The sequence below is a fragment of the Pristis pectinata genome, chromosome 24 (genome assembly GCF_009764475.1).
Source record: "Pristis pectinata isolate sPriPec2 chromosome 24, sPriPec2.1.pri, whole genome shotgun sequence".
Lineage (NCBI taxonomy): Eukaryota > Metazoa > Chordata > Chondrichthyes > Rhinopristiformes > Pristidae > Pristis > Pristis pectinata.
The window spans coordinates 11,527,484-11,554,582 of record NC_067428.1 but is presented as its reverse complement, the minus strand read 5'-3'; the positions used below and the strand labels follow the sequence as shown (position 1 = coordinate 11,554,582).

The 27,099-nt window shown below is 42.5% G+C and overlaps 1 protein-coding gene across 1 annotated transcript; it reads left to right on the top strand.

The window, feature by feature from the left end:
* The first annotated feature begins 394 nt into the window (after positions 1-394).
* Positions 395-23,866, top strand: LOC127582511 (protein-lysine 6-oxidase-like). The gene is made up of 7 exons (XM_052037833.1): positions 395-1,029; positions 3,356-3,464; positions 10,380-10,517; positions 12,975-13,131; positions 14,555-14,650; positions 22,420-22,535; positions 23,411-23,866. Exons 1-7 carry the CDS (start codon positions 432-434, stop codon positions 23,415-23,417), a joined length of 1,221 nt encoding a protein of 406 aa, XP_051893793.1. The 5' UTR covers positions 395-431; the 3' UTR covers positions 23,418-23,866.
* Positions 23,867-27,099: the final 3,233 nt, after the last annotated feature.

Genomic DNA, 27,099 nt, shown 5'->3' with positions numbered 1-27,099 from the left:
GCATCTGTGGAGGGAAATGGACAGTCGACGTTTCGGGTCGGGACAAATGCAATCTCTTTTATTAAAATATATTACTCCAAAATCAACATTCGATCGAGATCAAAGCGCTGCGAACCACCAGCGCTGACATTCCCAACTGAAACTTAAAACTGCAAGCGGTGCGTAAACTTCACTTTGTAACTCCAACGGGAGGGCGTACAATGAGCTCATTTTACACCCTCGGCGGTCGCTGCTAATGTGGTCTCGTGTTCAAAGGGTTAATCTATCTGAGCCCATCAGCCCGAGCAAACTTGATGTAAGGTACACAAGCATTTAGTTAAACTGACTGCCCTCTGTCCCACTGTAAAGAGCAGGTGTTGCGGATCTTGGTCGGGACTGGTAGATCACAATTATTTTTGACTTAGATTTTTTTTCTAACCGTGTAAAGGACAATGAGAAACATCCTCGCAGTTTGTTGCTGTTGGATTTTGGTCAGTGGAAGGACTCGTGTGGAGGGACAAGTGGGAGCGAATGGGGTATGGAGGCAGAAGATTCAATGGCAGAATAACGGGCATGTGTACAGTTTACTGAACAGCGGCGCGGCTTACCGGCCGGCTGTCCACCGCAGCCGAGCGGAGCAGCAGAGTGTCTACCTGAGCAGCGGTGTCGAGAGGCCGCAGAGGAGCAGCCGGGCTCCCTCCCGTTACCCGCTCAACGCCGTCCCGTCTGGGGCCATTCGTGAGCCGCCTCGGTATCCGCAGCGTCCCGGGAGGATGGCGGCGCCCCGCCACTTCCCGGGATCCCGGGCTGTCAATTTCACGCAGGGAATCCCCCCGGAAGGAGGGAATCCCCGCTCCGGCTACAGCCCCGTCTCCCCGGGGATACAGGTGCCAAGTGCTCGCGGTTCGGCCGAACTGCAGTCGGACGATCCGCGGAATCCCTTCAAGAACGGGAACAGCGTGTTTTACGACTTCTACTCTTCGTCCTCACAATCTTCTTGGCCCGGGACCCGGAGGAGGATGGGGTTTGGGACCAGGTACTTCCAGAACGGTGAGTTCCTCCTGTAGGTGTGGGGAAGCGGAAAGTGAGGCGTGTTCCTTGTACTTCGAACAGTAAGTGGAGGAAGTCAAATATCAAAGGAATCGTAATTAAGTGGAGCCCTTTCTATCCGTCTCTCTGACCCGCCGAGGTTAAGCTCCGTGCGTTGGTGTCCTTTGATAACTCACCCAGGCTCACACCCTGAGGTCACACCCTGAGGTCACACCCCGGCTATCCGACCTCAACCTGAATGCAGCGGGAGTTGGTGGACAGGTGTTGACCGCCGATCCATCACCGCTGCTTTTGCATCTCGCCCACCGTGAGAAATATCCCACCCCTCCTCTCCACAGTGGGGATTCTGCCTGATTTACCTTCTCCTCCTTGTCACCATTTATAAAATCCCAGCTCGCGTCCTGACTGGGTTAACTGGCTCGGTGGTCGTGGGGGATTCGGATGGTCCCACATCGGGCGGTACATCTGTTAATGGAGTCAATGGGCGGTGGGTAGTGAAGGAAGTGCTAGAAATATTCAGTCGGCCGGGCAGCATCCGTGCAGAGGGAAACAAGGTTAGAGTCGCAGGGCGATGGCCGATTGACAAGAGCAATGGAAAGTTCTAAATTGAGAGCGAACTGTTCTGTGACGCGGCTCAGATTATTGGTGTCAGGAAAGTTGCGTGCGGTATAACAGGACATGGAACTGACTGTTCTGGGAACATCTCGGTTTGCTTTTTGTGCCAGTAATCAGAATGAACACAATCCTGGCATATGTTCTTGTCTCTCTGTCATCATGGTTTGAATTCTTTCCTTCAATAAACACAAAAGGATGTTATCACTGTTTTGATGACGCCTTCTATGTTACCCAGTGCCTCTGGGAGAAATGATGTCTGGTGTGAGACCAGATCAAACAATTGGAGGTGGTCCCAACTTCAAGCCTGAGTCTTGCTTTTACTTGTAGGAAGGCAACAATGGGACCCGTGAATCGTTGGCCAAAAAAGCACAAAATAAATCACATTGAGGATTTCTGTTTTCCATCACTGTCCAACTTCATCCACTGGAGACATGCTGCACAATGACAGATGAGGAATGTTTTCTGCCTTGGCTTTGAAGGTTGCCACGTTTAAACAACCAGCCAATGCAGTTTTACATCTGCTGGAAAGTGCCACATACAAACCTGTAGCTTCAGCATGAAGTCCCTCTTTGGAGGAGAGAAGTAAGATAAGGAAGGAAGCTTTGAGAGGGGAAAAATATGTTGTATAGGTATCATTGGTGAATGAAAAATACACATCACAGTATACTCAAAGGATCAAGAACAGAATTAACAGAATGGCATTGCTGGGCTACTCTGTCCTACCTATAACCCACATTGACTTGAACAGAGTAAGGGCTTTATTATGCATGATTGGCTCTTTTCTATCTGAAATGGACTGGGCTGGTGATAGATCTAATCAAATTAGATATAAAATTAACAAATTCATTTTCATTAATATTGGATCACTGCATTTATACATTTAAATTTCACCAAGCTCTCCAATTAGTTAAGAATAATACATTCTCTTTCATTCATGAAATCAGGTTATTACTGAGGGCAATTGGCTCCAGCACTGACATTCCCCGCACGTAGTAAGCAACAGCAGTCTGAATGAGTCATACAGTATGGAATGAAGCATTCCATATCCAGCAGAATGGCCAATTAAAACAAGATCTCACAAAAGCTAGATAAAGTGATTGACCAGATAATCTGTCTTTTTGTGTTAAGAAAGGACTGTTGGACAGGAGTTTAGAAGAACCCTTCAAACACACGTAGGGAATTTATTCTAAGCCTCATAGCAATCTCCGCATGTCAAGATGTTACTTGTTGTGTTGGAGTTTTTTGTGACACACTTAGAAACTACTGAAAACCAGATGCCAAAGTACATAATTCGAAGCCAGCTGTCCACTTCTCCACCTATCTTATTGTCTTACATATGCAAGAAACTGTTAAGATATTGCTAAGGTGCTGGATTTTAATGATCAATAAAAACCATTAGTTGACCCATAAGATCTTCTTCCTCAGTCTCCCTGTTGGGCTTGAAACCGTACACAAGGTTGGATCATAACATCCCAGAAATATCTGTTTGCACATTGGGACACAAGAAGTGTGTATTTTTGTTAAAGACTTAATTGAAGAAAATTAATTCACATCAGCTATTGGCAAAATCCACTAGTGGTTTGATGAACATGTTTGTGACTTATAAAACTTCAAGGTGATGCCAGTGATGATGTATCTTGCAGCCAGTGATGTCAAAATACAAGTGATTAAGAAGAAAATCGCTACAAAAATGTTTCTACTTCTTTTCCAGGACTTCCTGACTTAGTTCCTGATCCATATTATATTCAAGCTTCCGTATATATCCAAAGGGTGCATATGTATGCACTGAGGTGTGCAGCTGAAGAAAATTGTCTCTCAAGGTATAATACACCAATTATGGTAATGAACTATTGGATCTCATGGTCAGAATAATGATCAGACATCACAGATGTAAATCTTATTCAGATCCCATAGGGAGTGCTTGTGACTTCTTGAGATACAGAATCCAGACATTTTATCTGCACATATAATTTAAACCATAGTTCAGACTTATGATATTGTGTTACCTATTACAAAAACATATTGGTTTAATTCATATTTGTTTCTCTTCTTTAAAGTATATTCTTGTTACTTGAGTGTTCTCATGCCAGAGTCAATGTATTTTCTTCCTGTAATTTTCCATTACCGCTGTGAAGGACCTGTGTAACATTTGAGAAGCAATTAAAGAAACTGTACGACTAAATCTTATAGTGAGTTAGGTGGGCTTTGTATAAATTCAATACTGTCTTTCTTCTATAGACAGTTTCAAGTTGGGTTGAAGCTTGGGTTGAAGCTGAAGCTTTTTAATTTTACTGCGCCTTTGAATATTCTTTATATAGTTTGTGAGTGGGAAGTCCATTGAACATTGTCATCAGAAAGTTGATAGTAATTGTTGTATTTCAGGCATTTACTTGAGGAAAATCTCTTTGCTCAAGCGATGGTTATTAAAACTGCAGAAGTCTCTTGGGACTTGTAGCTCAATATAACTTTCCATTTCCAGAATTCTCTTCCTATCCTCCCAACTACCCACCACTGCCTCATTGTTTGCCTTCATATAATTTGCCTTAAACCCTTCTTCTTTCAAAAATGCACTTAATTCACTGTGTTTGAAGCAGTTTATGCAGCTATATTAGAATGCCCATTGTGCAAGGAACTGGACAGGTCTTGTTCTGTTGCTGCAATGTAGATCAAACACAAGGAAAACAAAAAATATCATAAGTGTCCAAAGTGAAGGACTAAACCAAAGTCCAGGGAAAATTCCCTTGAATTGACCAGCCACTTTATTTTATCCCATACATTGTGATGTAATGGCATTGATATGAAAATATAAAGAAATATTAATGGTGCAATACCAAATCTTCTGGGGTAGATCTTCAGAGTGTACAACAGATGACAGTGGGTTTGCCCATTGTCCCTCACTGCCCACTGCTCACCTGCTACCAGCTGTTGTACAGTGCAGCAGTGACAAAATCTACCCATGAACATTATTAGTGGCGTATTAAAATTCTTAAATAACATTAAACACTATTATATGAATAATTTTTAAAATGTGTTTACTTGTACACCCTGTGACAATATTTTCTTCCCCCTTGTCTTTATTCCATTAATCAATGTTTTGTTGAAGAAAATCAGTTCTAAAATCTTGCCTCCCCTCACTTTCTCTGTCTGTCTTCACTTCCTCCCTCTCCTTCTCTGCATGGACAGGGGAAAGATTGAATGAACAGCCATGACATATCGAACAGATTGAAAGAGGTTTTGGAGGAGGCCCAGAAGCAAAAGAAATATTGCCCAGAAAGGGACAAAATAAAGAGAAGAAAAACTGTTGGCTGACATGGCAACAACATAAGGAACATCTGTCTGGCTATGTGGCAGCTATTGCATTGAGAATTGGCAATTATGATTGGCATTAAGTGTGCATAGCTGGTATTCTGTTTTGGAACTGACCAACACAGCTGAGTATTGTGAACTAGGATTGATGGCAGCTACTTGCCTCACGGCCAAACCAAATGTAATTTTCCTTTTCCAAACCTTGTTAAAGGCAATTAAAGAGGTTGGGCATCCAAACTTAAACATGCAACAAAGTGAGCTCCGTGAGCTTTGATGAGGCAATGCTTTTTTTTAAGAAAACGTGCTTAATCTCTATCACTGATGTGTGATAAAATGTTTTTCTTTCTCTTGCTGATTTTTTCTGAATTTTGATGTGGTACAGGTTCAGTCCCTGACTTAAATATGTGCAGACCTAGATGGTGAGTATTGGCCAGCTATTCAGCTGCGTGGTGAATCACAGCTGAATTTGATCACCCTTCCCCCCCCTCCCCTCCCCCCAACCCTTATCACAAATTAAACTGAGGCCCCATCTGCCCTTCAGGTGGATATAAAGATCCCAGTTTAAAGAAGAGTCAGGAAATTCTCCCTGTGCCCATGTTAACAGTTATCATTCAGCTGACATGACTAAAGTAAGTTTATCATCATAAATTTCATTGTTGATTGTGGGTCCTTGCTGCGCGTAGTTTAGTGACTGTGTTTTCCCATATTATGGCAGTAGCTGTTTCAAGTATTTCAGAAGTGCCTGGGAAATTATAGGGAATGCTTTCTTCCAGGGGTTAAAACAAAGTGTAACAGTAGCAGAACAGCTATACTTGGTTCACCTCTCATCTCCTCATCTATTTACAGTTACTGATATCTCACACTATGGGGTCTGGTTCATCAAGTAGCTAAAAAACTGTAAAAGCAGGTGATACAGGAGTAATTAGTAATTATTTCTTTTGAGCAAAGATTTTAGGAATGTAACATAGAAGACTTGATATTGCATGGCTGGCTATTGAAGACTGCTTGCTAATTCCTACTTCAGAAGATTTGGATCACTTTGTGCTAACTGGGCCAAGTCTCACATATGAAAGATATAAATTTTATGAATTGTATATTCTTCATCATGCCATGTTTTTTCCAGGTCCCCCTTACATTCCAAAGAATTATTTCAGTTTGAAACTCATAATTTTCTGCTTTAGAAAAAAAACAAATTTCTACTTAAAAGAGCTAGGACTACAAAAGTAATGTTAAAAATTGAGTTGGACTTTTAAAGAGTAATTTTATGGAAATTATAACAGAAGAGAATCTATATACCTGAAAACAAAAAAAAATTTGGCCCAAAATTTCTATGATAGGGAGCTACCAAATTGCACAACGTTACCTTGTCATTGAATCCTTTGCATCCTTTTTTTAAAGGAATGTTGCATTCCTTATCAAATAATGGAGTGCTGAAATAAGGGAAGTTATCAAAGGAATCGCATATTCCTTTTGGCTGAACAATTTCACAGTATCATCTTAATGTTGGTAACCCACAACAAACAAAATACTGAGTCAAACATAGTAACAATGCTGCAATATTTTACAATCATTGACTTTAACAAAGGTGGCAGTAAGTAATATGACTGGCACAGATATCTGAAGTGAGATGGGGATCCAGAAGGTCCAGTTCCAAACTTTGGTGGAGATATCCTTGCAGGATTTCAGGTGAGCTGGGAGGTGGGAGTTGGGGTGCAGTTGATGTGGAGGTGGGGCGGAGGAGAAGGAGGCTGATTATAGTTGGTTGTGATTCCTATGCAATTGAATATATGACCAATGTTCATCATCTAGGTTTACACAGGGACTGGTCCTGTATCACCCCAAAATTTTGGAAAGAAAGCAGGAGAAGGACATTTTATTGTAGAACATTACAGCTAGAGATTAGGCATGTTTTCTTAAAAATGTGTTATCTCACCACAGTTTGTTTATTGTGTGTTCAATTTTGGATGCCCAACCTCTTTACCTCTTTAATTGCCTTTAGTGAGGTTTTGGAAAAGCAAAATTAAGTTTGATTTGGCCATTGGCAATTTCCTTTCGTGAGTCAGACTTGGCCCAAAGCGATTCAAGTCTATTGAAGTAGAAATTAGCAAGCAGTCAGCCACAAATTATGGTGCCTTACATACTACATTCCTAAAATCTTTGCTCATTAGAAGCATAATTACCAATTCTTCCTGTATCACAGTTACACTTCTTTGCTATGTAATGGACCACGCTTCATAGTGTGAGAGATCAGCAACTTTGTAAAGATGGCGAGGGAGGAGATGAGCCAATGAGACTGCTTTGATACTGCTGAGCTCTGTCTTAAATTCCTGCTGAGACCACCCTTTATAATTCCAGAATATCCCCAAAATACTTCGAAGCCAATGAAATGTGATTTGGGAAAAGGTAGTCACTAAATTGCACACATCAAGGAGCCACAAACAGCAATGAGAGTTTTGATAGTTAAGTTATTGTAGTGATGTTAGTTCAATGATAACTGTTGACCAAGGGAAAGGAAGAATTTCCTCTTCTTTAAATTGAAGTCCAGGCAAGGACTCAATTTAATATCTCAATCGAAAAACGGCACATCACCGGTCTAATAGGAAAGAATAAAAGAATGTTAGAGGAGGATGTTTACTCCCAGCACACACACAGCCCATGAAAATGCCCAATTAAAACTCCAAGGTCTCTTGTTTCTGTGGAGCTTTCACTTTCATAATAGGTTTTTCTCTTCGAGTAACAGTGCCTGAGTTCTATGGTCAAGTAGTAATCTGGAGTGTCCTGTGTGGAGTATTTAGGGCACAATGTTGCACTCCATTCACTCTGTGGTTCAGTGTGTTTGACAATTGTGGACAGTTGTTAAGCAGAATTTAAGGTTTGATTGCTACAAGAAGTTCTGCTGTAAGTATACTGGCACAAGTGCATTTGCCTTCTCAGTGTGCTTCTGCACCACAAGTGCTCACTGTTTCTTCTATAGCTTCTTATAGCCACTATGCTCTGGCCAAAATTCCATTCCAAACCGCAGATGCTCTTTGTAGCTGCCAGATTTAGTTGAATATTGGGAAAGTAAATATGGTTATTACAAGATATTGTGGTGCTAACTACAAGATTTTTTCTTTCAAAGTAACATGTGAGCTGTTCAAGGAAAAAGTATAATATTTTGAGCTCAACCAAATTAATTCTGTTTTGATACACGTGATCTACACAAATAGTGAGGTGAATCAGGTATCTATTCAAATAAATGTAGTACATTTTATTTTATAAATGTTTTTGTTTGCATGCTCATTTCAGAAAGACATGTTGGTGCCTGGGCTTGAGACATTTTCTCAAATCATGCACCTTGTGTTAGCAGCAAATACTCCGAGGGTCAGACACAGCATGAGTTGATTCTCCTCTACTCTGTCCCACCGAGGACATCAGGTGATGCACAGGATGCAGAGTGAAGTTTCCTTTACACAGTCTGCTGGGCCCAGTACAGTACAGGTTTGCAGCAGAACAACATTCCAGAAATAAAAAAAAGTAAAATACTGGAAATTCCCAGCAGGTCAGGCAGCATCTGTGGAGAGAGTAACAGAGTTAACATTTCAGATCATGATCTTTGGCAAAGTTTCAACATTTTTAATTTTAGTGCTAAAACTCAGATTAAGGAATTTTATATGTATATTAAAATGATTCACATCTATAGTCTGCTACGTATAAGGTGCATTACTTCACAGCACTGATGTCAGTTGCATGTTTGACTTCAGTTAGCACTGTAGGCCAAGTGAGATATTGCTGCCACTTAGTAGACCCAAGACTAGAGTAAAACTGTTGTTGTCTCTAAATGAAGCATGGAAATTGCTTGGAGCCATCTTCTCAGGCAAGATGACACCACTGTAGTGGGCCGAATCTCAAATAACAATGAGTCAGAATACAGGAAGGAGATGGAGAGCCTAGTGACATGGTGTCATGACAACAAACTTTCCCTCAATGTCAGCAAAACAAAAGAGCTGGTCAGTGACTTCAGGAAGTGGGGTGGTGCACACGCTCCTGTTTACATCAATGGTGCTGAGGTCAAGACGGTTGAGAGTTTCAAGTTCCTAGGAATAAATGTCAACAGCAGCCTGTCCTGGTCCAACCACATAGATGCCATGACCAAGAAAGCTCACCAGTGCCTCTACTTCCTCAGAAGGCTAAAGAAATTTGGCATGTCCCCATTGACCCTCACCAATTGTTATTGATGCACCATAGAAAACATCCTATCCGGATGCATCACAGCTTAGTATGGCAACTGCTCTGCCTGTGAGCGCAGGAAACTGCAGAGAGTTGTGGACACAGCTCAGCACATCATGAAAACCAGCCTCCCCTGCATGGACTCTGTCTATACTTCTCACTGTCTTGGTAGAGCAGCCAGTGTAATCAAAGACCTCCCACCTCGGACATACTTTCTTCTCCCTCTCCCATCAGCCAGAAGATACAAAAGTCTGAAAGCACGTACCACCAGGCTCAAGGACAGCTTCTATCCTGCTGTTATAAGACTATTGAACAGACCTCTTGTACAATAAGATGGACTCTTGTCTTCACAATCCACCTCATTATGGCCTTGCACCTTATTGTCTGCCTGCACTGCACTTTCTCTGTAACTGTAACACTTTATTCTGCATTTTGTTATTGCTTTTCCCTTGTTCTACCTCGATATACTGATGTGATGAAATGATCTGTATGGATGGTATGCAAAACTACATTTTTGACTGTACCTCGGTACGTGTGACAATAATAAACCAATTTACCAATTTACCAGATCTTCTCTACCCAGTAATGACAATTTTTCACTCAATTCACTCTATGAATCTTGCACAGCCATCAAAGAGTGGCACAGTGTAAAACTTTCAATTTTATTTGAATAAATTGAGTGTCCCAGTATAAATACTTATTGATTAGTTTGCCACCTAATTAGTTTTTACATCAGACAATTCAGTTTCAGACAGTGGGGGTCATTATCAGTTTCAACCCATTAACTCCGATGGCATCCAACAAGTTCCAGACTAGGCAATTTGATTCATCTGCTTAAAGTTACTGCTCAAAAAATTAGCCCAGGTGTGTTTGATAATTTCTGAATTGGATACTGAGGTTCTCATTACTAAATTAAAATGTCTTGTTTTTCATTTACTTCAATGTCTCATGTACAAGTTTTCAATTCACTTTCATTAGCAAAGGTGAGGACTCAAACCACAAAAATCTTTCCTTGCTTTATTCTTTATGTCTACATCTGGATGCTTTTGCATCTGGCTACATTTTCTGTTCTTGTACAACTGTTGCTATTTCAGCTAAGTATAATTATGTTGGGAAATGAGATGCTTTTCAAATAGTTGGCTCAAATTTATCCTACTCAAATAACAGTTGCTTTTTGGAAATAATTCTATGCTTAAAGCATGTCTGTCTTTTTGCTTTAGGTCTGCATATAGTCCCAGAGTGAATGACCTCAGCATTAGGGTACTTCTAAGGTTCCCACAAAGGGTCAAGAATCAAGGAACTGCTGACTTCCTCCCCAACAGGCCACGCCATACCTGGGAATGGCACAGTTGTCACCAGTAAGTATGTTGTATGTGAGCTATTTTCTATGCAGAGAAGTAATCACTTGTGTGATCTAAACATGGCCATCTTAACCTTTGCTACAGATAATTGGGCTTGTGGTAAGATTGGATCCTTTGGACTATTGTTAGTATTGTACTATGCTATTAAGAGCTATTACCAAACAAGATTTTGCTTATAAAATTCAGTCAAAAATGATGCAGAATGCTACATTATGGAAAGATGTGTGGCATCATCATCAAAGATGAGTAAAGCCTTATCTCATTTTCTAATGATGGTGCATAGCTTTGCTGCATTGAAGTCTCCCTTTTCCCTTTTTAATGAACAGTAGAGGACAGAGAGAGAAGAGGGTGAGATTCCAGCTTCCACATAATCCCACAGTCAGGCAGTCTAAGAATGGATGCTTAACAACAAACCTACAAAAGGACACTGTTCGTTGGTACAAAAGCCTGAAAGCATGTATCACCATGTTCAAGGACAGCTTCTATCCCACTGTTATAAGACTATTGAATGGTCCCTTAGTATGATAAAATGGACTCTTGACCTCACAATCTACCTTGTTATGGCCTTGCACCTTATTGTCTGCCTGCACTGCACTTTCTCTGTAATTGTAACACTTTATTCTGCATCCTGTTATTGTTTTCCCTTGTACTACCTCAGTGCACTGTTGTAATGAAATGATCTGTAGCAATGGCATGCAAAACAAAGTTTTTTCACTTCACTACATGTGACAATAAAGCAATTTTCCAATTTACGATTCTAAATATTGCTGCTGCTTCAGACAGGGACTTCATCCTATTAAACAGTGTGGTCACTTATTCTTTTTAGGAAGGCTTCATGTTTCTATGATATGGTAAACATTTGGCTGATTTTTTTTATTGATAAGTGACTCATCTTGGATAGCCTTCTCCTGCTGAACATTTTAGCAGTACAGCTACTAATACCACTATAATTGCCCTGTATGGGTTGGGATTCAAACTGGTGAGTGCCAAGGCCCTGTGGTCACATAGAATCGTTATTATGTCCTATTGGTGATGTTTTACTGGGCTTTTCATTTCAATGTTTTCTTCATGGGCCTGTGGAAAATAAAAAAACCTTTCCCATTTCTTTATTCACTCATTGTATTTCTAGAGGCCGGAGAGCAGGGCAGTCTGGGTTGGGAGATCATTTGAAAGTCAGTATTTGTTGAGCCACATGTTACTTAAGAATTGGTCACCTATGTTCACCTGGATCATCCTCTCTATTACTTCTTCCTGATTCCATAATGGAACAGTGTATGACTGCAGGAGATTACAGTTAAATAGTTCATCCAGGGTCAATCAAAATTTATTCATCGAGATCAAATATACCATCACTGCAATGTGGTCCTGCCTATTATGTGTTCAGTCAAGAGTTTTGGCATTCTCATATTTAAACACTTGTGAAGAAATATGACGAGTTATGAATATTTAAACATTGAGTTCTGAGAAAAAGCAGCAGTGTTCATACGAGTGGCAAAGCCAAGGTACTACTGGAGAGATGACAAGCCTTATTTCCACAGATGACTGAAAAATGCAAAGCTTTGAGTAGATTTCAGTTTTGTGCTTCTCCTAGTGCACACAAACATGCTTATGTCTGCTTTAAAATGTGAATGGCCAGGAAGTACTATCCCACTACCACTAAATTTCACTAGCATGCTTATTTGGTGAATGATTAAGATTAAGATAAGAATGATAAGCAAAGTCTTTAATTCAAGTCAATCTTTAACAAAGAAGTGTTTTACTAAACCACTCTACTTGTTAAAAATTTAATAGATTTCCACCATTTTGAACCTTAGGGATGCTTCAGTGACATAATGTGCAGGGAAAGGTCACTGTCATTGATAAGAATCATTACTGATAGAGCAAGGTCCAGTCAATGATTGAGAAAGGTTACTAATGTTTTGGAATACACATTCAGGTAGGCGTTGATGCTGGTCTATTCTGTCCTGGAACAATGTTAAAGGAGGGATTGGGATTGTATTAAACTTTCACACACTTTGAACAAAACCAGCATAAATTAAACACACTTCTATTTCAGGAAGTTAATAGTTACAGCAAATATTCTGTAGTTAGTTGTAACATGAATCAAGCAAAGGGTGTGCTTTACAAAGGCAGTCCTACTTCACGTGTTTCACCCTCCATTATTCCCTTTGACCATCCTATGGCTTATCTGCATATGGTTGTTATTTTATTACTAATTTGCGCTGCATTATGCATCGTATGACCTTGGATTTTATGCATCTTTGAGCCAGCTTCCGCTTGAATATGCTTTATAACCTTATAAAATGTTGCTTCCTGTTTTGTTTACATCATGGGCCAAATGACCTGTCCAGTGCTGTACCGTCCTAACCCTCCTGTAAACAGCTCACACTGTTTTCCTATACTAAAGATGTCTCATGAAGGCAAGATTTTGTTGTTGAATTTCTTTCACTTCAGGCACTATCACAGTATGGATCAGTTTAGCCATTATGACCTGTTAGAGGCGACCTCACACAGGAAAGTCGCTCAAGGACACAAAGCTAGCTTCTGTCTAGAGGACACTACGTGTGACCCTGGCATCCGAAGGAGATACGCTTGCACAGCACATACTCAGGTAAAATGATGCAGCAGGTGGTGTGGTTTGAACATGCACCAACTATCAGATACTTATTGATGTCTTTAGGTTATAAAACAATCAAGTTCTGGTGTGTTGAGACTCTCGCGCCACAAGTGGTTGTAACATATTATTAACAGATGACACTCTTTTGATGCAACAGTATGTCTCCATCATTCTCCTACTTTCTTTGCCTCTGCCTTTATGGACCACTTGAATGGTGACTCGTCCATGGAGGGAGAGATGAGGAATACATCCACATCCTCTTACTCAGAATAATGTCTCCATGATACCATAAAAGCTAGTTAAAAACAATTTACCAATTAGGTTTAGGTAACCAAGAAAACTGATTCATATCCACAGTGGCACTCAGCTCCTCTACAAGAATAAAATCATTGGCAAATGAACCAGAGGGCAGGTGAGGAGGCATTGCTTTATGTAGTGATCCATGTACTACTGATAGAAGTAGATTGTGCAAGAACCTTCAAAGGAGAATTGGATATATCTTCGGGAAGAAAGGGTAAAGAGGTGGGGAACGCAGTTTATTGGAAAATATTTATTTATTGAATGCAGTTTATTGAAGATATAGCAGAAAGCCCCTGCACACACAAAGATGGACCTCCTCCTCTGCCACATCATTCTGTGCTTATCAGGGAGCATCCTTGCAGTTTAATGGCCAAATGTGGAGTGTTAGGCACACCGCAGTTTCATTTAGAATAAGCCTGTGTTTCTTTGTGTAATTACATTGACTGTTTTTGAATTGCTGGTATTTTTCTTGATGGGAGAGACAATGTTGTGAAGAAGGGGTTAGGTTGGTGCTATGGGGAAGGTAATTAGTAACCTTCACTAATTTTCCAAGTATGGGTCACAGGCTCCAAGTAAGGCCTTCCTAACCTGCACCTGGGCGATAGCCTCTTTTCACTAATGATTCTTTAAATAATTTTTACGCTCTCATTTGGTGTTCTCTGAATTCCTTCCCAGTCACCCAACTGCTTCAGTTTACATTTCTTAAAGTTGCTGTTTGGTGTGGGGTACCGTTGAAAGGTTGTTGGTATTTCATCAAGTTGGTTGTCCTTCATGAACAAATTTGGACTCTGGAAACAATCAGTGGAGGTTGGAAGCAATCAGAGTCAAATTTGATTCAATTTTTACCCAAAATATGTTTGCATACAGATGCAGACCCACACAGTTTTGAAACAGGAGCCATGTGGCATAGTAATCAGGAGCATGGGAATTCAGGCTGATTTGTTCCCTGCCTCCTTTCCTAACCCCCTTGCTCCTTAAACCTCCAACCACTAATTGTTACAGACCAAGTTGAGAGCTGAGGCTTTTGGCCGTGATTTCTTAAACAAAAAACTAACATGAACACAATTCCAGAGCTGTATTTGTAACTCATTGATTAATTGTTCACATTTTCTAATAGGGATTAGGTCCTGGGTGTTATGACACATACAACGCGGACATTGACTGTCAGTGGATTGACATTACAGATGTTGTTCCTGGCAACTACATATTGAAGGTACTGAAACCATGTCATCTGCTCTACCATTACGACAGTTTCACTAAAACAGGTTAGAAGCACAAGTTTGTCTGCAACAGACCATGCTCTCACTCCAGCTGCCAATTCTCATTCTGCATCTCCTGCATTCTTCTGTTCTCTTTAAGAGTCTGTGTCTCTCTCTTTATTTTATCTGTCCTATTGCAGTCAGCAGGACTCTGCACTTTTCTCCCATGCTCATGCAAAGCTCCAGTTTCCTTGTCCTAGAACATGATTCTTTTCCACATTTTCATTGTGTTCAAGTCTAGACTTGTTGGACCATTTGTAACAAGTTCAGTCCCAGGATCTCAAAATGGTTCAACACCTGTCTTTTGTCATTCCTACAATTTCTCACCTTTCAAAATTCATGCTCAATACCATTAATTATAACTTACTTTTAAAAATTTTATTTTTACGACCTTGGCTTCTCAAAAAATGTGATTTAATACACAAGTTGGTTAAACTGGATAAGTTAATGGACAATGAATAGTTTCATTCTTTCATTAAGCTTTACTCAGACTGCTGTTAGACTGTGATTAAAATATGGTGCTCATGTTTCTAAAAGAAATGGAGAATGCAAAAAGAACGATCTATCAAGTCAGAAATTTCATATTTAGAAAAGTTATTGTGGTAGAGTAAACAAGAGTAACATTAACAAGTGTAGTAGATAAAATGAAGAGGGAGATGAAAGGTGAAGCTTAAGAGCTTGGCAATAATTCAACTCTCTCTTATTCTTCCTGTCTTTTTTATATTCAAAACTGCAAAATTATGTTTCTGTGGCGACTCACTGTCTAGTCGGGCGAACCGGCTCGGCAGTCGGGTCGCGCGGCGTCGGAGCGACGAGGCCCAAGATGGCAGCGGGCCTCGTCTTTCCGAGCGACGGGGAGAACCCGCGCGCGGGAAAGTCCTGATGACGTAGGACTTACGTCATTACCGGTTGTTTTGGGCGGGAACATTCTCCCTTAAAGGGCCCGCGCAAGGCGGGAAAATAAACCAGTTCTGTTTGGCAATCCTCCGAGTAGAGTCTTGTTTTATTCCGCGGTAGCAACCGCTACATTGGTGACCCCGACGGTCCAAACGGCTTTTGGACCCGCAAAATGGACGACAGCGCAGCAGCCAACGCAGTGGCCCTCAAGCTGCCCACCTTTTGGACACTTCGGCCCAGCGTCTGGTTTGACCAGGCCGAAGCGCAATTCCACCTTCGGCAGATCACCTCCGACTCCACGAAGTACTACCATGTGGTTAGCTCTCTGGACCAGGAGACAGCCGCCCAGGTTGGAGACTTCATCCAGTCGCCTCCGGAGGAAGATAAGTACCCGGCTTTCAAAGACCTTTTGATCCGGACCTTCGGCCTCTCCCGTCGTGAGCGCGCCGCCCGCCTGCTTCATCTGGATGGCCTGGGGGACAGATCCCCATCCGCCCTAATGAATGAGATGCTGGCATTGGCCGAGGGTCACAAGCCATGCCTGATGTTCAAACAGGCCTTCCTCGAACAGCTCCCCGATGACATCCACTTGTTGTTAGCCGACGCCGACTTCAGCAACCCCCGTGAGGTGGCCGCCCGGGCAGATGTCCTGTGGAGGGCCAAGCGCGAGAGCGGTTCGTCCGTCAGTCAAATCACCAGGCCGCGAGCCCAACGCCTGCCTCGCCCGGCCCCAGCAACCGAGCAACCACGCCCCAGGAACGCAGACGACGACACGGGTGACCAGCTGTGCTTCTACCATCAGAGGTGGGGTGCGGAGGCCCGTCGATGCCGCCCACCCTGCAAGTTTCAGGGAAACACCAGGGCCAGCCGCCGCTGATGGCTACGGCGGCTGGCCGCCGATAGAGCCTCCTATTCGTTCAGGACAAGAAATCTGGACGGCGTTTCCTCGCTGATACTGGAGCGGAGGTCAGTATTTTGCCCCCGACAGGCCGTGACACTCGTGACAGGCCACCAGGTCCTCTACTCAATGCCGCCAACGGTACAACGATACGGTCTTTCGGCACCTGTACGCTTCAATTACACTTTGGCGGCAGCCGTTTTACCTGGACCTTTACCCTTGCCACCGTCGCCCGACCACTCCTAGGAGCCGATTTCCTTCGGGCCCACAACCTGTTAGTCGACCTGCGAAGGAAGTGGTTAGTCCACTCTAGCACTCTCCAGATCTATCCCCTGGGAGAAATCAGCCCACCAGCCCCGCGCCTGGACACTATTTCCCTTTCTGGCGACGATTTCGCCAAGCTCCTAGCCGAATTCCCATCGATTTTGGCACCTTCGTTTACAAACTCTAGGCCCACACACGGGGTACGACACCACATCATTACCACAGGGCCACCCCTTCATGCCCGAGCACGACGATTACCTCCAGACAAGCTCCGCCTGGCAAAGGAAGAGTTCCGTCACATGGAGGAGCTGGGGATTGTTCGCAGGTCAGACAGCCCCTGGGCCTCCCCCCTGCACATGGTCCCCAAAGCCACCGGAGGGTGGAGGCCCTGCGGCGACTACCGCAGGCTGAATGACGCCACCACCCCGGACCGCTATCCCATCCCTCACATCCAGGACTTCGCAGCGAACTTACACGGGGCCCGCATCTTTTCCAAAGTGGACCTCGTTAGGGGATACCACCAAATCCCAGTCCATCCGGATGACGTCCCCAAAACTGCGATTATCACCCCATTCGGCCTGTTCGAATTCCTTCGGATGCAGTTCGGCCTTAAGAACGCCGCGCAGACCTTCCAGTGGCTGATGGACGCGGTAGGCCGAGACCTGGACTTCGTGTTCATTTACTTGGACGACATACTGATGGCCAGCCGTAACCGCCAGGAACACCTTTCCCACCTCCGCCAGCTGTATTCCCGCCTCTGCGATTTCGGCCTCACGATCAACCCGTCCAAGTGCCAATTCGGACTTGACTCTATCGATTTCCTCGGCCACAAAATCACCGGCGACGGGGCAACACCCCTACCCGCCAAGGTGGACGCTATCCGCCATTTTGCCCGCCCCGACACAGTCAAAGGCCTACAGGAATTCTTTGGGATGGTCAACTTTTACCATCGTTTCATCCCTGCAGCAGCCCGTATCATGCGCCCTCTGTTCTCGCTGCTGGCTGGTAAGGGCAAGGACATCACCTGGACTGACGAGGCTGCGGCTGCTTTCGTTAAGGCCAAAGACGCCCTGGCAGACGCCACGATGCTGGTACACCCCAGGACTGACGTCCCGACTGCCCTCACGGTAGACGCGTCCAACACTGCGGTGGGTGGGGTACTGGAACAGCTACTCGAAGGCCGCTGGCAACCCTTGGCATTTTTCAGCAAGCACCTTAGACCGCCCGAACTGAAGTACAGCGCTTTTGATCGGGAACTTCTTGCGCTGTATCTGGCGGTCCGGCATTTCCGATACTTTCTAGAAGGCAGGCCTTTCACCGCTTTCACCGATCATAAGCCTCTGTCCTTTGCCTTCTCCAAAGTCTCCGATCCCTGGTCAGCTCGTCAGCAGAGACATTTATCCTACATTTCCGAGTTCACAACTGACATCCAACATGTCTCCGGAAAGGATAATGTCGTTGCTGATGCACTTTCCAGACCAACCATCCACAACCTATCCTTGGGTGTCGACTACACGGCCCTAGCTGACGCACAGCAAGCCGACGACGAACTGCCCAGCTACAGAACCGCAGTCTCGGGTCTGCAGCTCCGAGATTTCTTGGTTGGTCCAGGTCAGCGGACTCTACTTTGCGACGTTGCGACTGGTTAGCCCCGCCCTATAGTCCCTGCAGCCTGGCGGAGACACGTTTTTGACTCGGTACATGGGTTGGCGCACCCGTCCATCAGATCTACTGTCCGACTGGTCGCCAGCAAGTTTGTCTGGCATGGCCTGCGCAAACAGGTCAGTGAGTGGGCCAGGACTTGTCCGCACTGCCAGACGTCAAAAATCCAACGACACACCAAGGTCCCACCACAGCAGTTCGAGCCTACCCGTAGGAGGTTTGACCACATACACGTCGACCTCGTGGGCCCTCTGCCGGTTTCAAGAGGAGCCCGGTACCTCCTTACCATCATGGACCGGTTCACGAGGTGGCCTGAGGCAACCCCCCTGACTGACATCACCACTGATTCCTGCGCCCGGGCGCTGCTCACAACTTGGGTCTCACATTTTGGCGTTCCGGCCCACATCACTTCAGACAGAGGCACCCAATTCACTTCCAGTCTCTGGGCTGCATTAGCGAACCTGCTATGGACGCAGCTGCACACCACCACGGCCTACCGTCCTCAATCAAACGGGTTGGTGGAACGTTTTCACCGCCATCTGAAATCGGCCTTGATGGCCTGCCTGAAGGGTCCTAACTGGGTTGACGAGCTGCCTTGGGTCCTGCTCGGCATACGCACTGCCCCCAAAGAAGACCTCCGCACTTCGTCAGCTGAGCTTGTATACGGGGCGCCACTAGTTGTCCCCGGGGATTTCATACCTGCCCTTCGGGACCAAGGGGAACAACCCCCAGCAGTCCTACAAAGACTGCGCGAGAAGCTTGGCGACTTGGCCCCGATTCCCACCTCACGGCACGGTCAAGCCCCATCCTGCCAGCCCAAGGAACTACGGGACTGTAAGTTTGTTTTCGTTCGCAGGGGCACACCTCGGGCGCCATTGCAACGACCATACGAGGGACCGTTCTGAGTCATACGGAATAACGGATCCACTTTTATTTTGGACAATGGAGGCAGGGAACAGGTTTTCACGGCGGACCGCCTCAAACCGGCCCATTTGGATCTGCAACAGCCTGTCGAGGTTGCCACGCCGCGACGCAGAGGCCGCCCCCCTAAGCGGCAGCTGGCACAGCCCACGGACCTTGGGGACTGTATCGCCGGTTCTGGGGGGGGGTTGTGTGGCGACTCACCGTCTAGTCGGGCAAACCGGCTCAGCAGTCGGGTCGCGCGGCGTCGGAGCGACGAGGCCCAAGCTGGCGGCGGGCCTCGTCTTTCTGAGCGACAGGGAGAACCCGCGCGCGGGAAAGTCCTGATGACGTAGGACTTATGTCATTACCGGTTGTTTTGGGCGGGAACATTCTCCCTTAAAGGGCCTGCGCAAGGCGGGAAAATAAACCAGTTCTGTTTGGCAATCCTTCGAGTAGAGTCTTGTTTTATTCCGCGGTAGCAACCGCTACATTTCATTATTTGTTTCAGTAGTTAAGAGTAAATTTTAATAAAATATAATTTAGAATATATTATTACAATATGTTATTGTTTCAGTCTATCAGCTAGAACAAATAAAATTGGTTGAGACAAGGAGAATAGAATTTTCATGAACCAATTAGCAATCTAATAATTAAGCTTGTTTTTATTGAATTTAATTTTATGTGAATTTATTTTTTATATATAATCTGCTCTGTCTGACAGCATGTTCTCGTAACTGGTGAAGCAAAATAAAAAAAAATTACACTCTTGTTATTAGCTCTGGTTTGAATGGTGGGAGATTTGAGTCAGAGATATGTGTATATTGGGGGAAATGTTTTCTGATTTAGAGAGTTGTGTTTTGTTTTGTTCCTTTGGACTATGACATATTCTGATTTAAGAGGACAGAGGCGATGACACACATAGAATTTATTCCCCCTTTGCTACCTCTTGTTGCTCCATATCTATTTGTAGTAGTCTCTACAATCTTAATTCATTCATTTTCTTTGGGAATGTAATTGTGCAGATGGAGTTGTATGTCATCCAAGAACAGCAAGGTATATAGAAAGGGGGAAAGAAATCTGCTGAAAGTTACTGTAGACTTTTGATTGGCATTCACAAGCTGCTGTTGTCTCCTGAACATGTGGTATGAGGAATTTCACATAGACTGTCCACATCTCTGCCTTTTCAAAAAGAATTTAACATGACGATGAAAGCATGCCAGTTCTTTGTTTTTAAGTTATTTCAGTTTCCTTTACTCTCCTGAAGGGTTGGATTCTAACTCAGATGTTGGCTTGCTTCCACCCCCATGCCCAAGTGTTTGTTCATCAAAAATGACCCTGGCTAGTGAAGGTTGGCAGGTTATTTCACTGTGATGGAATCCCATTTGAGACTAATTATGTCCTCACATCACATCCACATGCAGTTGCAGCTGCAATCACTGGACAGTGATCAGAAGTGAGAACCTTGGCTCATGTTTATCTTTGTATAAATATTTATCGATTTCTGCCCACCCCCTTCTGCTGACCTCGCTAACATCAACAAAGGAATGGCAGGCCTTCCGCAAGTTGTACTTTGGAGCTCAGCTTAGAATAAGCTGATTTCTGTTGAATCCTTGACCTAGAAATTTGATGGTCCTGCACCTGATTTATATACATAAAGTGAATGCTTAAGATTTGAATCTGGTGGATTTGTGTGCACTGCTCTCATTTCTATGCTGCCCCATATTTGTCGGGACCTCTCCATTAGGCATGCAGGATATATATTCAAGACAAAGATCAATAAGTTTTTGGATGTTAAGAGAATCAAGGGATATGGGGTTGTGCAGGAAAGTGGCACTGATTTAGAAGATCAGCCATGAGCTTATTGAATGGCAGAGGAGTTCTAAGGAGCCAATGGCCTTCTCCTGCTTCTGTTTCTGATGTTTTTACAATGCCTGCCTGATATTGGCATTAGAGTGGATATTGTTGTCCTAATGATCTTTGCCAAGATGGTCTGTGAAAGACCACAGCATGTTCTGTGAAAGCGGTGATCAATTTCTTCATGAGTGAAAGCTGTGGTTCTTAAGAGTTTGCTCATATCCTTTACTTAATACGTTGTGGAGCCATTAGGTGCAGGAATGCTTCTCACAGCTCCATTCTTGAACTCTTTTGTTGGTACTCCCCTTGCAACCAACAGTGAGCTTGTAGCTACAGAGGGTGCCCATAGCTCACTGCCATGGGGAAGCTGGTGGACTAACTTGGTAGAGTTCTCTGAGGACCTACACTGTGCATTGTATTGATATCTTTACCTGATTCATGCTCAATCCAATTTCTAGGACCTGGCTTCTGATTTCCTGTTCTCATTCTACTTCTTAAATTTACTCTGCCATCCCTGACTCCTGGGGAGAGACAAGTATTGTGCAAAATATACATTTCTTTGTCCGTAAAAACATGACAAAAATAGTTGAATCGCCAAAAATCTTAAGGATATTTTTCATTCTGCTTTGAAGCTTCCTCATTTTTTTCACTATAAGTACTACTTTCTACTCTCTACTTTCCTGGGCATGGACTCACTCTGATGCAAGGGCAATTAATTCTTGTGAGGTGAAGTTCCTTGTTGGCTGAGTTTTGCTGAGCCTTGTTTCAAGAGCGCTAGTCATTGTTCGTACAAGATAATTCATGTGTGGTACCATACACTGAGGGTTTACTTTAACCATAAAATTTGGTGGGTTGTTAAGAAACGCATCCAATTTTTCTCTCTGTTGGTTTGGCAGGGTATAACGTGAGTGGCTGATTATCATCTTGCCCAGCTAGTCAGATTAAAATCACCTTGAGTTTAAGCATTGCTGATAATGTTCACCCTTGTAATGCTGACTTTCCATCACATCATCAAGCATTGATCAAGGGTGGAAGCTTTAGCTATCTTTTAACTCTGAATGAATGTGTTTGTTCCATGTATAGCACCTTTATTGAAACACAGCTGAAATTAGTTAATTTGACCCTTGGGATTTTTCCAATTAGTACTATGCTAGCCTAGTCACCAACTGATCACTGTGGCTGTATGTTCCAGACTTTTATTTTTGTTCTAATTCAGTTGAATAATTCCTGTTATTCCTTTTGTAGGTTTCAGTGAATCCAGGATTCTTGGTACCAGAGTCAGATGTAACCAACAACGTGGTTAGATGTGATATCTTTTATACTGGGAGCTATGTGTCAGCCAGGAATTGCAGAATCACAAGGTTTGTGTTGGTTTGTTAAGCTGCATGTGAAGCTTCTTGTACTCTGAATCTCAAGGCCTAACAGACTACAAGTGGGACTTTTATTTACAATATTTAATGCAATTTTTGGGAAGCCCCAGTGTAACCACAGAAAATTTAGGACTGAGATAACTAAATTGTCCCATTGTGTTTGTGCCAGTAACAGTAACTTCAGTAGAAATTTTAATGTAATTTTCTCATTCTCTTTACATTTTAATTTCCAATTTGTTTTTAATTGTTTTAACTGGCATGGTTCCAATGAGAATTTGGGAAAATAAATTCCATAATATGATAACCTTTGGCTGAAAATAATCCAAGATATTTCTAGTATAACTGCTGGGTCTTTGTCTTCCCACCACTAACTCACTGGCCAGAGATAATATTCCTCAATATTTAATCTTTCATCACTTCGAGCATTTATTTAAACCCACCCCCATTCCCCTGTAAGCTTCCAGGAACTTCATGTCGTTTTTCCATATCCTGGCTGCTCTTTTTTTTGTAAATGGATTTGAGTTTGAGTGATTGGCAGTGAATAAAAAGCTAAGAACCCTATTGGGAAAAACAAAAGATGCCTATGAAACTAGGGCTTAGAGTTTCAATAGGACTACCAGTTTCATCTTCCTGTGTAAATGTGCTTCTATTTGGTAATTGCATAAAGTGAGGTGATTGAAATTACTGAATTGGAGGCCCAGACCATTTGTTCTAAAACTTTGTGGTGCAGTAGTTTAGATTTTGGCTCTCAATGATGGTACTGATGGCATTGAATCCGTTAGTACAAGGATAATGAGTAACACAATCCTAAATTGGTTCTGATTTACTCCAATTCAGTTATAATATTTTCAAATTTCTCTCAACAGATTCTAAGGATGAGGCCCAGTGGATGGAGTCTACAGTTGGTTAGAAGTGTGTGCAATCTCCTGCTTTTTGCTTCTTTAGTTTTGTATTTAACAGTTTTATGGAGGAAGTTGGCAATTTTATTCTTGCATCAGACCTACGACATAGAGATGTCAACTCAGAATACTCGCTACACATCTGCAGGGAGTTTTGTGGTAATTCTAATATAATTTTGGGTTTTCAGAATCATGATCCATATTGCCTTCTCTCTCTCCTTTCTTCTTTCCTTCCTCATGCAGTTTTCCCAGTGATCTTTAATGGATACAGAGAGTTTGTCTTTCTGAGTTAACTGAAATTTTGGCAAAATTATTTTTCTCTTGCGCCTGTTTTTCTGCAATTCTGTGACATATTGCTTGGTAACTAAAAGCTTGTCAAATAAGATCTAACTATCCATTTTTAGGAATGCAAATGTGTTTGGCTTGCTCCATTGTGCTTCCAACCAATAACTACTCAAGGTGGCACGTGGAATCCGGAGGCTAATGCGTGGTGAATATCAAATGCACCAAGGTAATAGAACCTGGCTCCTCTGCTGCAGTTCCCCAGCCAGTGAGCTCTTGGTTTTAACTATAATATATATAGCAATCATTAAAAGATGTTTAGGTATTTCCCTGCGGGAAGGAGCCATGGAAATGGTGGTTATCATAAAACCAAATTAAATATTCAAGTAATTAAGAATATAAGTACTTTTAGAAGTTCAAGTTCACTTGGTGTATTTCATTGAATAGATTACTGAGATATTTCTGTTAATGCTTGGATTATCCTACCCTCACTGATGTGATTACAATTTTTTTATGGCAAGAATTTAATATTACATTTGAAATCCCTAACACTGTATCCAGCTCTGCACACTAAGTATAATGCCATCTTCCTTCTTGGGAAGAGAACTGAGACTTCCACAGTTAAATGATCAAATGTTGGACAAGTTCTGGCATCATTACTGTCTCCAAGGACACCAGTGAGAGCACCAGATATTTCAGTGACCCAAAGTGGTTCCCAGATTTGCAATTATTAATTAATCACCTTTGAAATACACACTTCAGCTTTTATTTCCTCATTCTCTTGCAATCTAGAAGTTGTTAAAATGAAGATTGGTGCTTCCTAAAGTTGTTTTTCTCCTTCACTCATAAGTTTTCAAACCTTGGTTGTTTACTACATTATAAAACATTATCTTTCATCCTTTACCTTGGTATTTCAATTTAAACAAAACTGTATATTAACTAATCTTCTACTTGGACAATCTGCACCTACTGAATTCTTTATGAATATCCTTGATTATAATGCCTTTCAGAAGGAAATTTGAATTCTTTAGTCTTTATTCTAAAATGCATTGTGCATTGAAGAACGCAGTCATTGTTTTGTGCTATTGACCCCGTGACTAGGACATTGAGCAGAGAACATAGAATTTAGTTTTAACAAGGATAAGTTTGAAGTGAGATTAGAAGGATCTCACTTTTCAGAGCTAAATCATCGTTCCCACAAACATCAGAGGTACACTATGGGAAGTCGTTTAAAATAAAACAAACTTGCCATTGATTGTTTTGTGAAGAATGTTAGTTCATGTTCCAACATAACATGTCCTTCTTTTGATAGGAAATTGTAAAATCAAGTCTATTTCAATATAGAACTTGCTATTGGCAAGAAATTTAAAGCAAATAGGTCTATTAAAATAGCTAAGGAAAGGGTGAGAGACTGCATCTTAACAACATTAAACATGATTAGGTATAAAAACAAATGGTGATTGTTTATGTTCTATTAAAACGGTCATGTCTCCAGACATTGATTTATTTTTGTAATGAGCCTGTTGCTGAATTTTGTATTTTAATTTTGCTCTGCAAGTTCAGTGATAAACTGAGGCTTGAAATGTTTGAAGGCTGCATTCATACTTGCTCTGAGGGCAGAGGTCCACACTGAGCTCCCACAGTTCAAGGACACAAGAATGTTTGAGGCAGATGGAAAGAAACAGAAATCTGAAAACTTCTTTGATCTTCATAATTTGAAAACCCAGTCATATTAGTTAGGCTAATATTATATAGGGGTTCCAAAATAACATCGCTGAGAGAATACATATTAGAAAGTACAGGTTTGACTAAATATAGGGAAAAGATTTGACACTTCCTTAATTTCACAAGAGCTGGCTTTGAAGAGTTTAATAGAATTCTGTATGGCTTTGCTGGCACTTGCTAAGTTATTTAAGAGCTCCTATAAAATTTGCTTTGTAGTTTTATGCAGTTTTGTAAGGTCATCTATTCAGTAACTCTAAAGTAAGATTTGCAATGCATTCATAGTGGTCTAGCATTATTACACATTTATCCTGTTATTATGGAAAACACATCATCTTATTTGATCCAAGCAATAACATGAGAGATCTGAGAGTATTTAGAAAATTAATCCCAGTAGAAATATACAGTCTTTGTTCTCCTGCTTCCCAGGTCAGTTTGGTCTTTGGAAAGTTAATAATAGTTAGTGATGGTCAGGCATCTCCAATCAGTGCTCATCATAGTCTGAAGATTGGCCTTAGATTAAAATGAAAAAAAAAATCCTACCTGAAGATGTGACCTGACATGCTGTTATACTTCGGGGGCTGTGGATATTGAATATATTTAGGACTGAGGTCAATAAATTTGCAAAGTGGAGTCGGTGCAGTTGTTATTGAACGGCAGAACAGGCTTTACAAGACATATGACTTCCTATTGCTTCTGTTTTTACATTAGTATTGAGGAATAAGCATTTTCATTTTAGGATAATGAATCCGATTGACTGTGTGACATCCCTGCATTTTCCAGATTGGACATTACAAAGGAACGTAAGAAATAGAAGCAGGAGAAGGCCAATTAGTCCCTTGTGCCTGCTACGTCATTCAATATGGTCACGGCTGATCTTTTACTTCTGTGTCACTTTCCTGCATGAACCCCATATCCTTTGATTCCCTTAATATCTAAAAATTGTTTGATAGACTGAGTGACTGAGCCTTCACAATCTTCCTGGATGAAGAATTCCAGAGATGCTGTTGGGGAAGGAGGGGGGTGGAAATGCCTTCTCATCTCAGGCCTGAAAGGCCAGCTCTTTATTTTGAGACTGTGATCCCTGGTTCTAGACACCCCAGCCAGCCAGGGGAAAACATTAGATCTATCATGTCAAGCCCCCAAAAAAAGATACTTCAGTGAATCTGCCAAGTGGGTACCAGTTCAATGATGCCTTTAGGATCTGGGTTGAGTTATTTCACACAGGACTATAATAGGCCAGTCAGGATACTTTCAGTCCCTTACTCTGGCCTGGTTTTGGATTTGGATCTCAGTGGCAATAGGTTTGTTTCTCAATCACTGAACACCGTTTTATGAACATCATTGCCCAGAAGTTCATTCTGTGCCAATTTTCAGGCATTAAAATGGTGGTGGCACATGGGTGAATTACCAGACTAGTAAGGGCCTGTACTAAGCAATCCAGAGATCTGAGTTCAAATCCTACCATTTCAGCTGTGGAATTAATAATTAGTTCAGAAGTTGTCATTATATTTTTAAAAAGTGGTCATGATCTCAAAACCGCTGGAAGTGTTGTGAAAATAACCATCTGTTTCACTAGTGTCTTTCAGGGGGGAGAAAATCTGCCATTCCTGCGCTATATATGACACCAGACCTCAGACCTAATCTGGTTG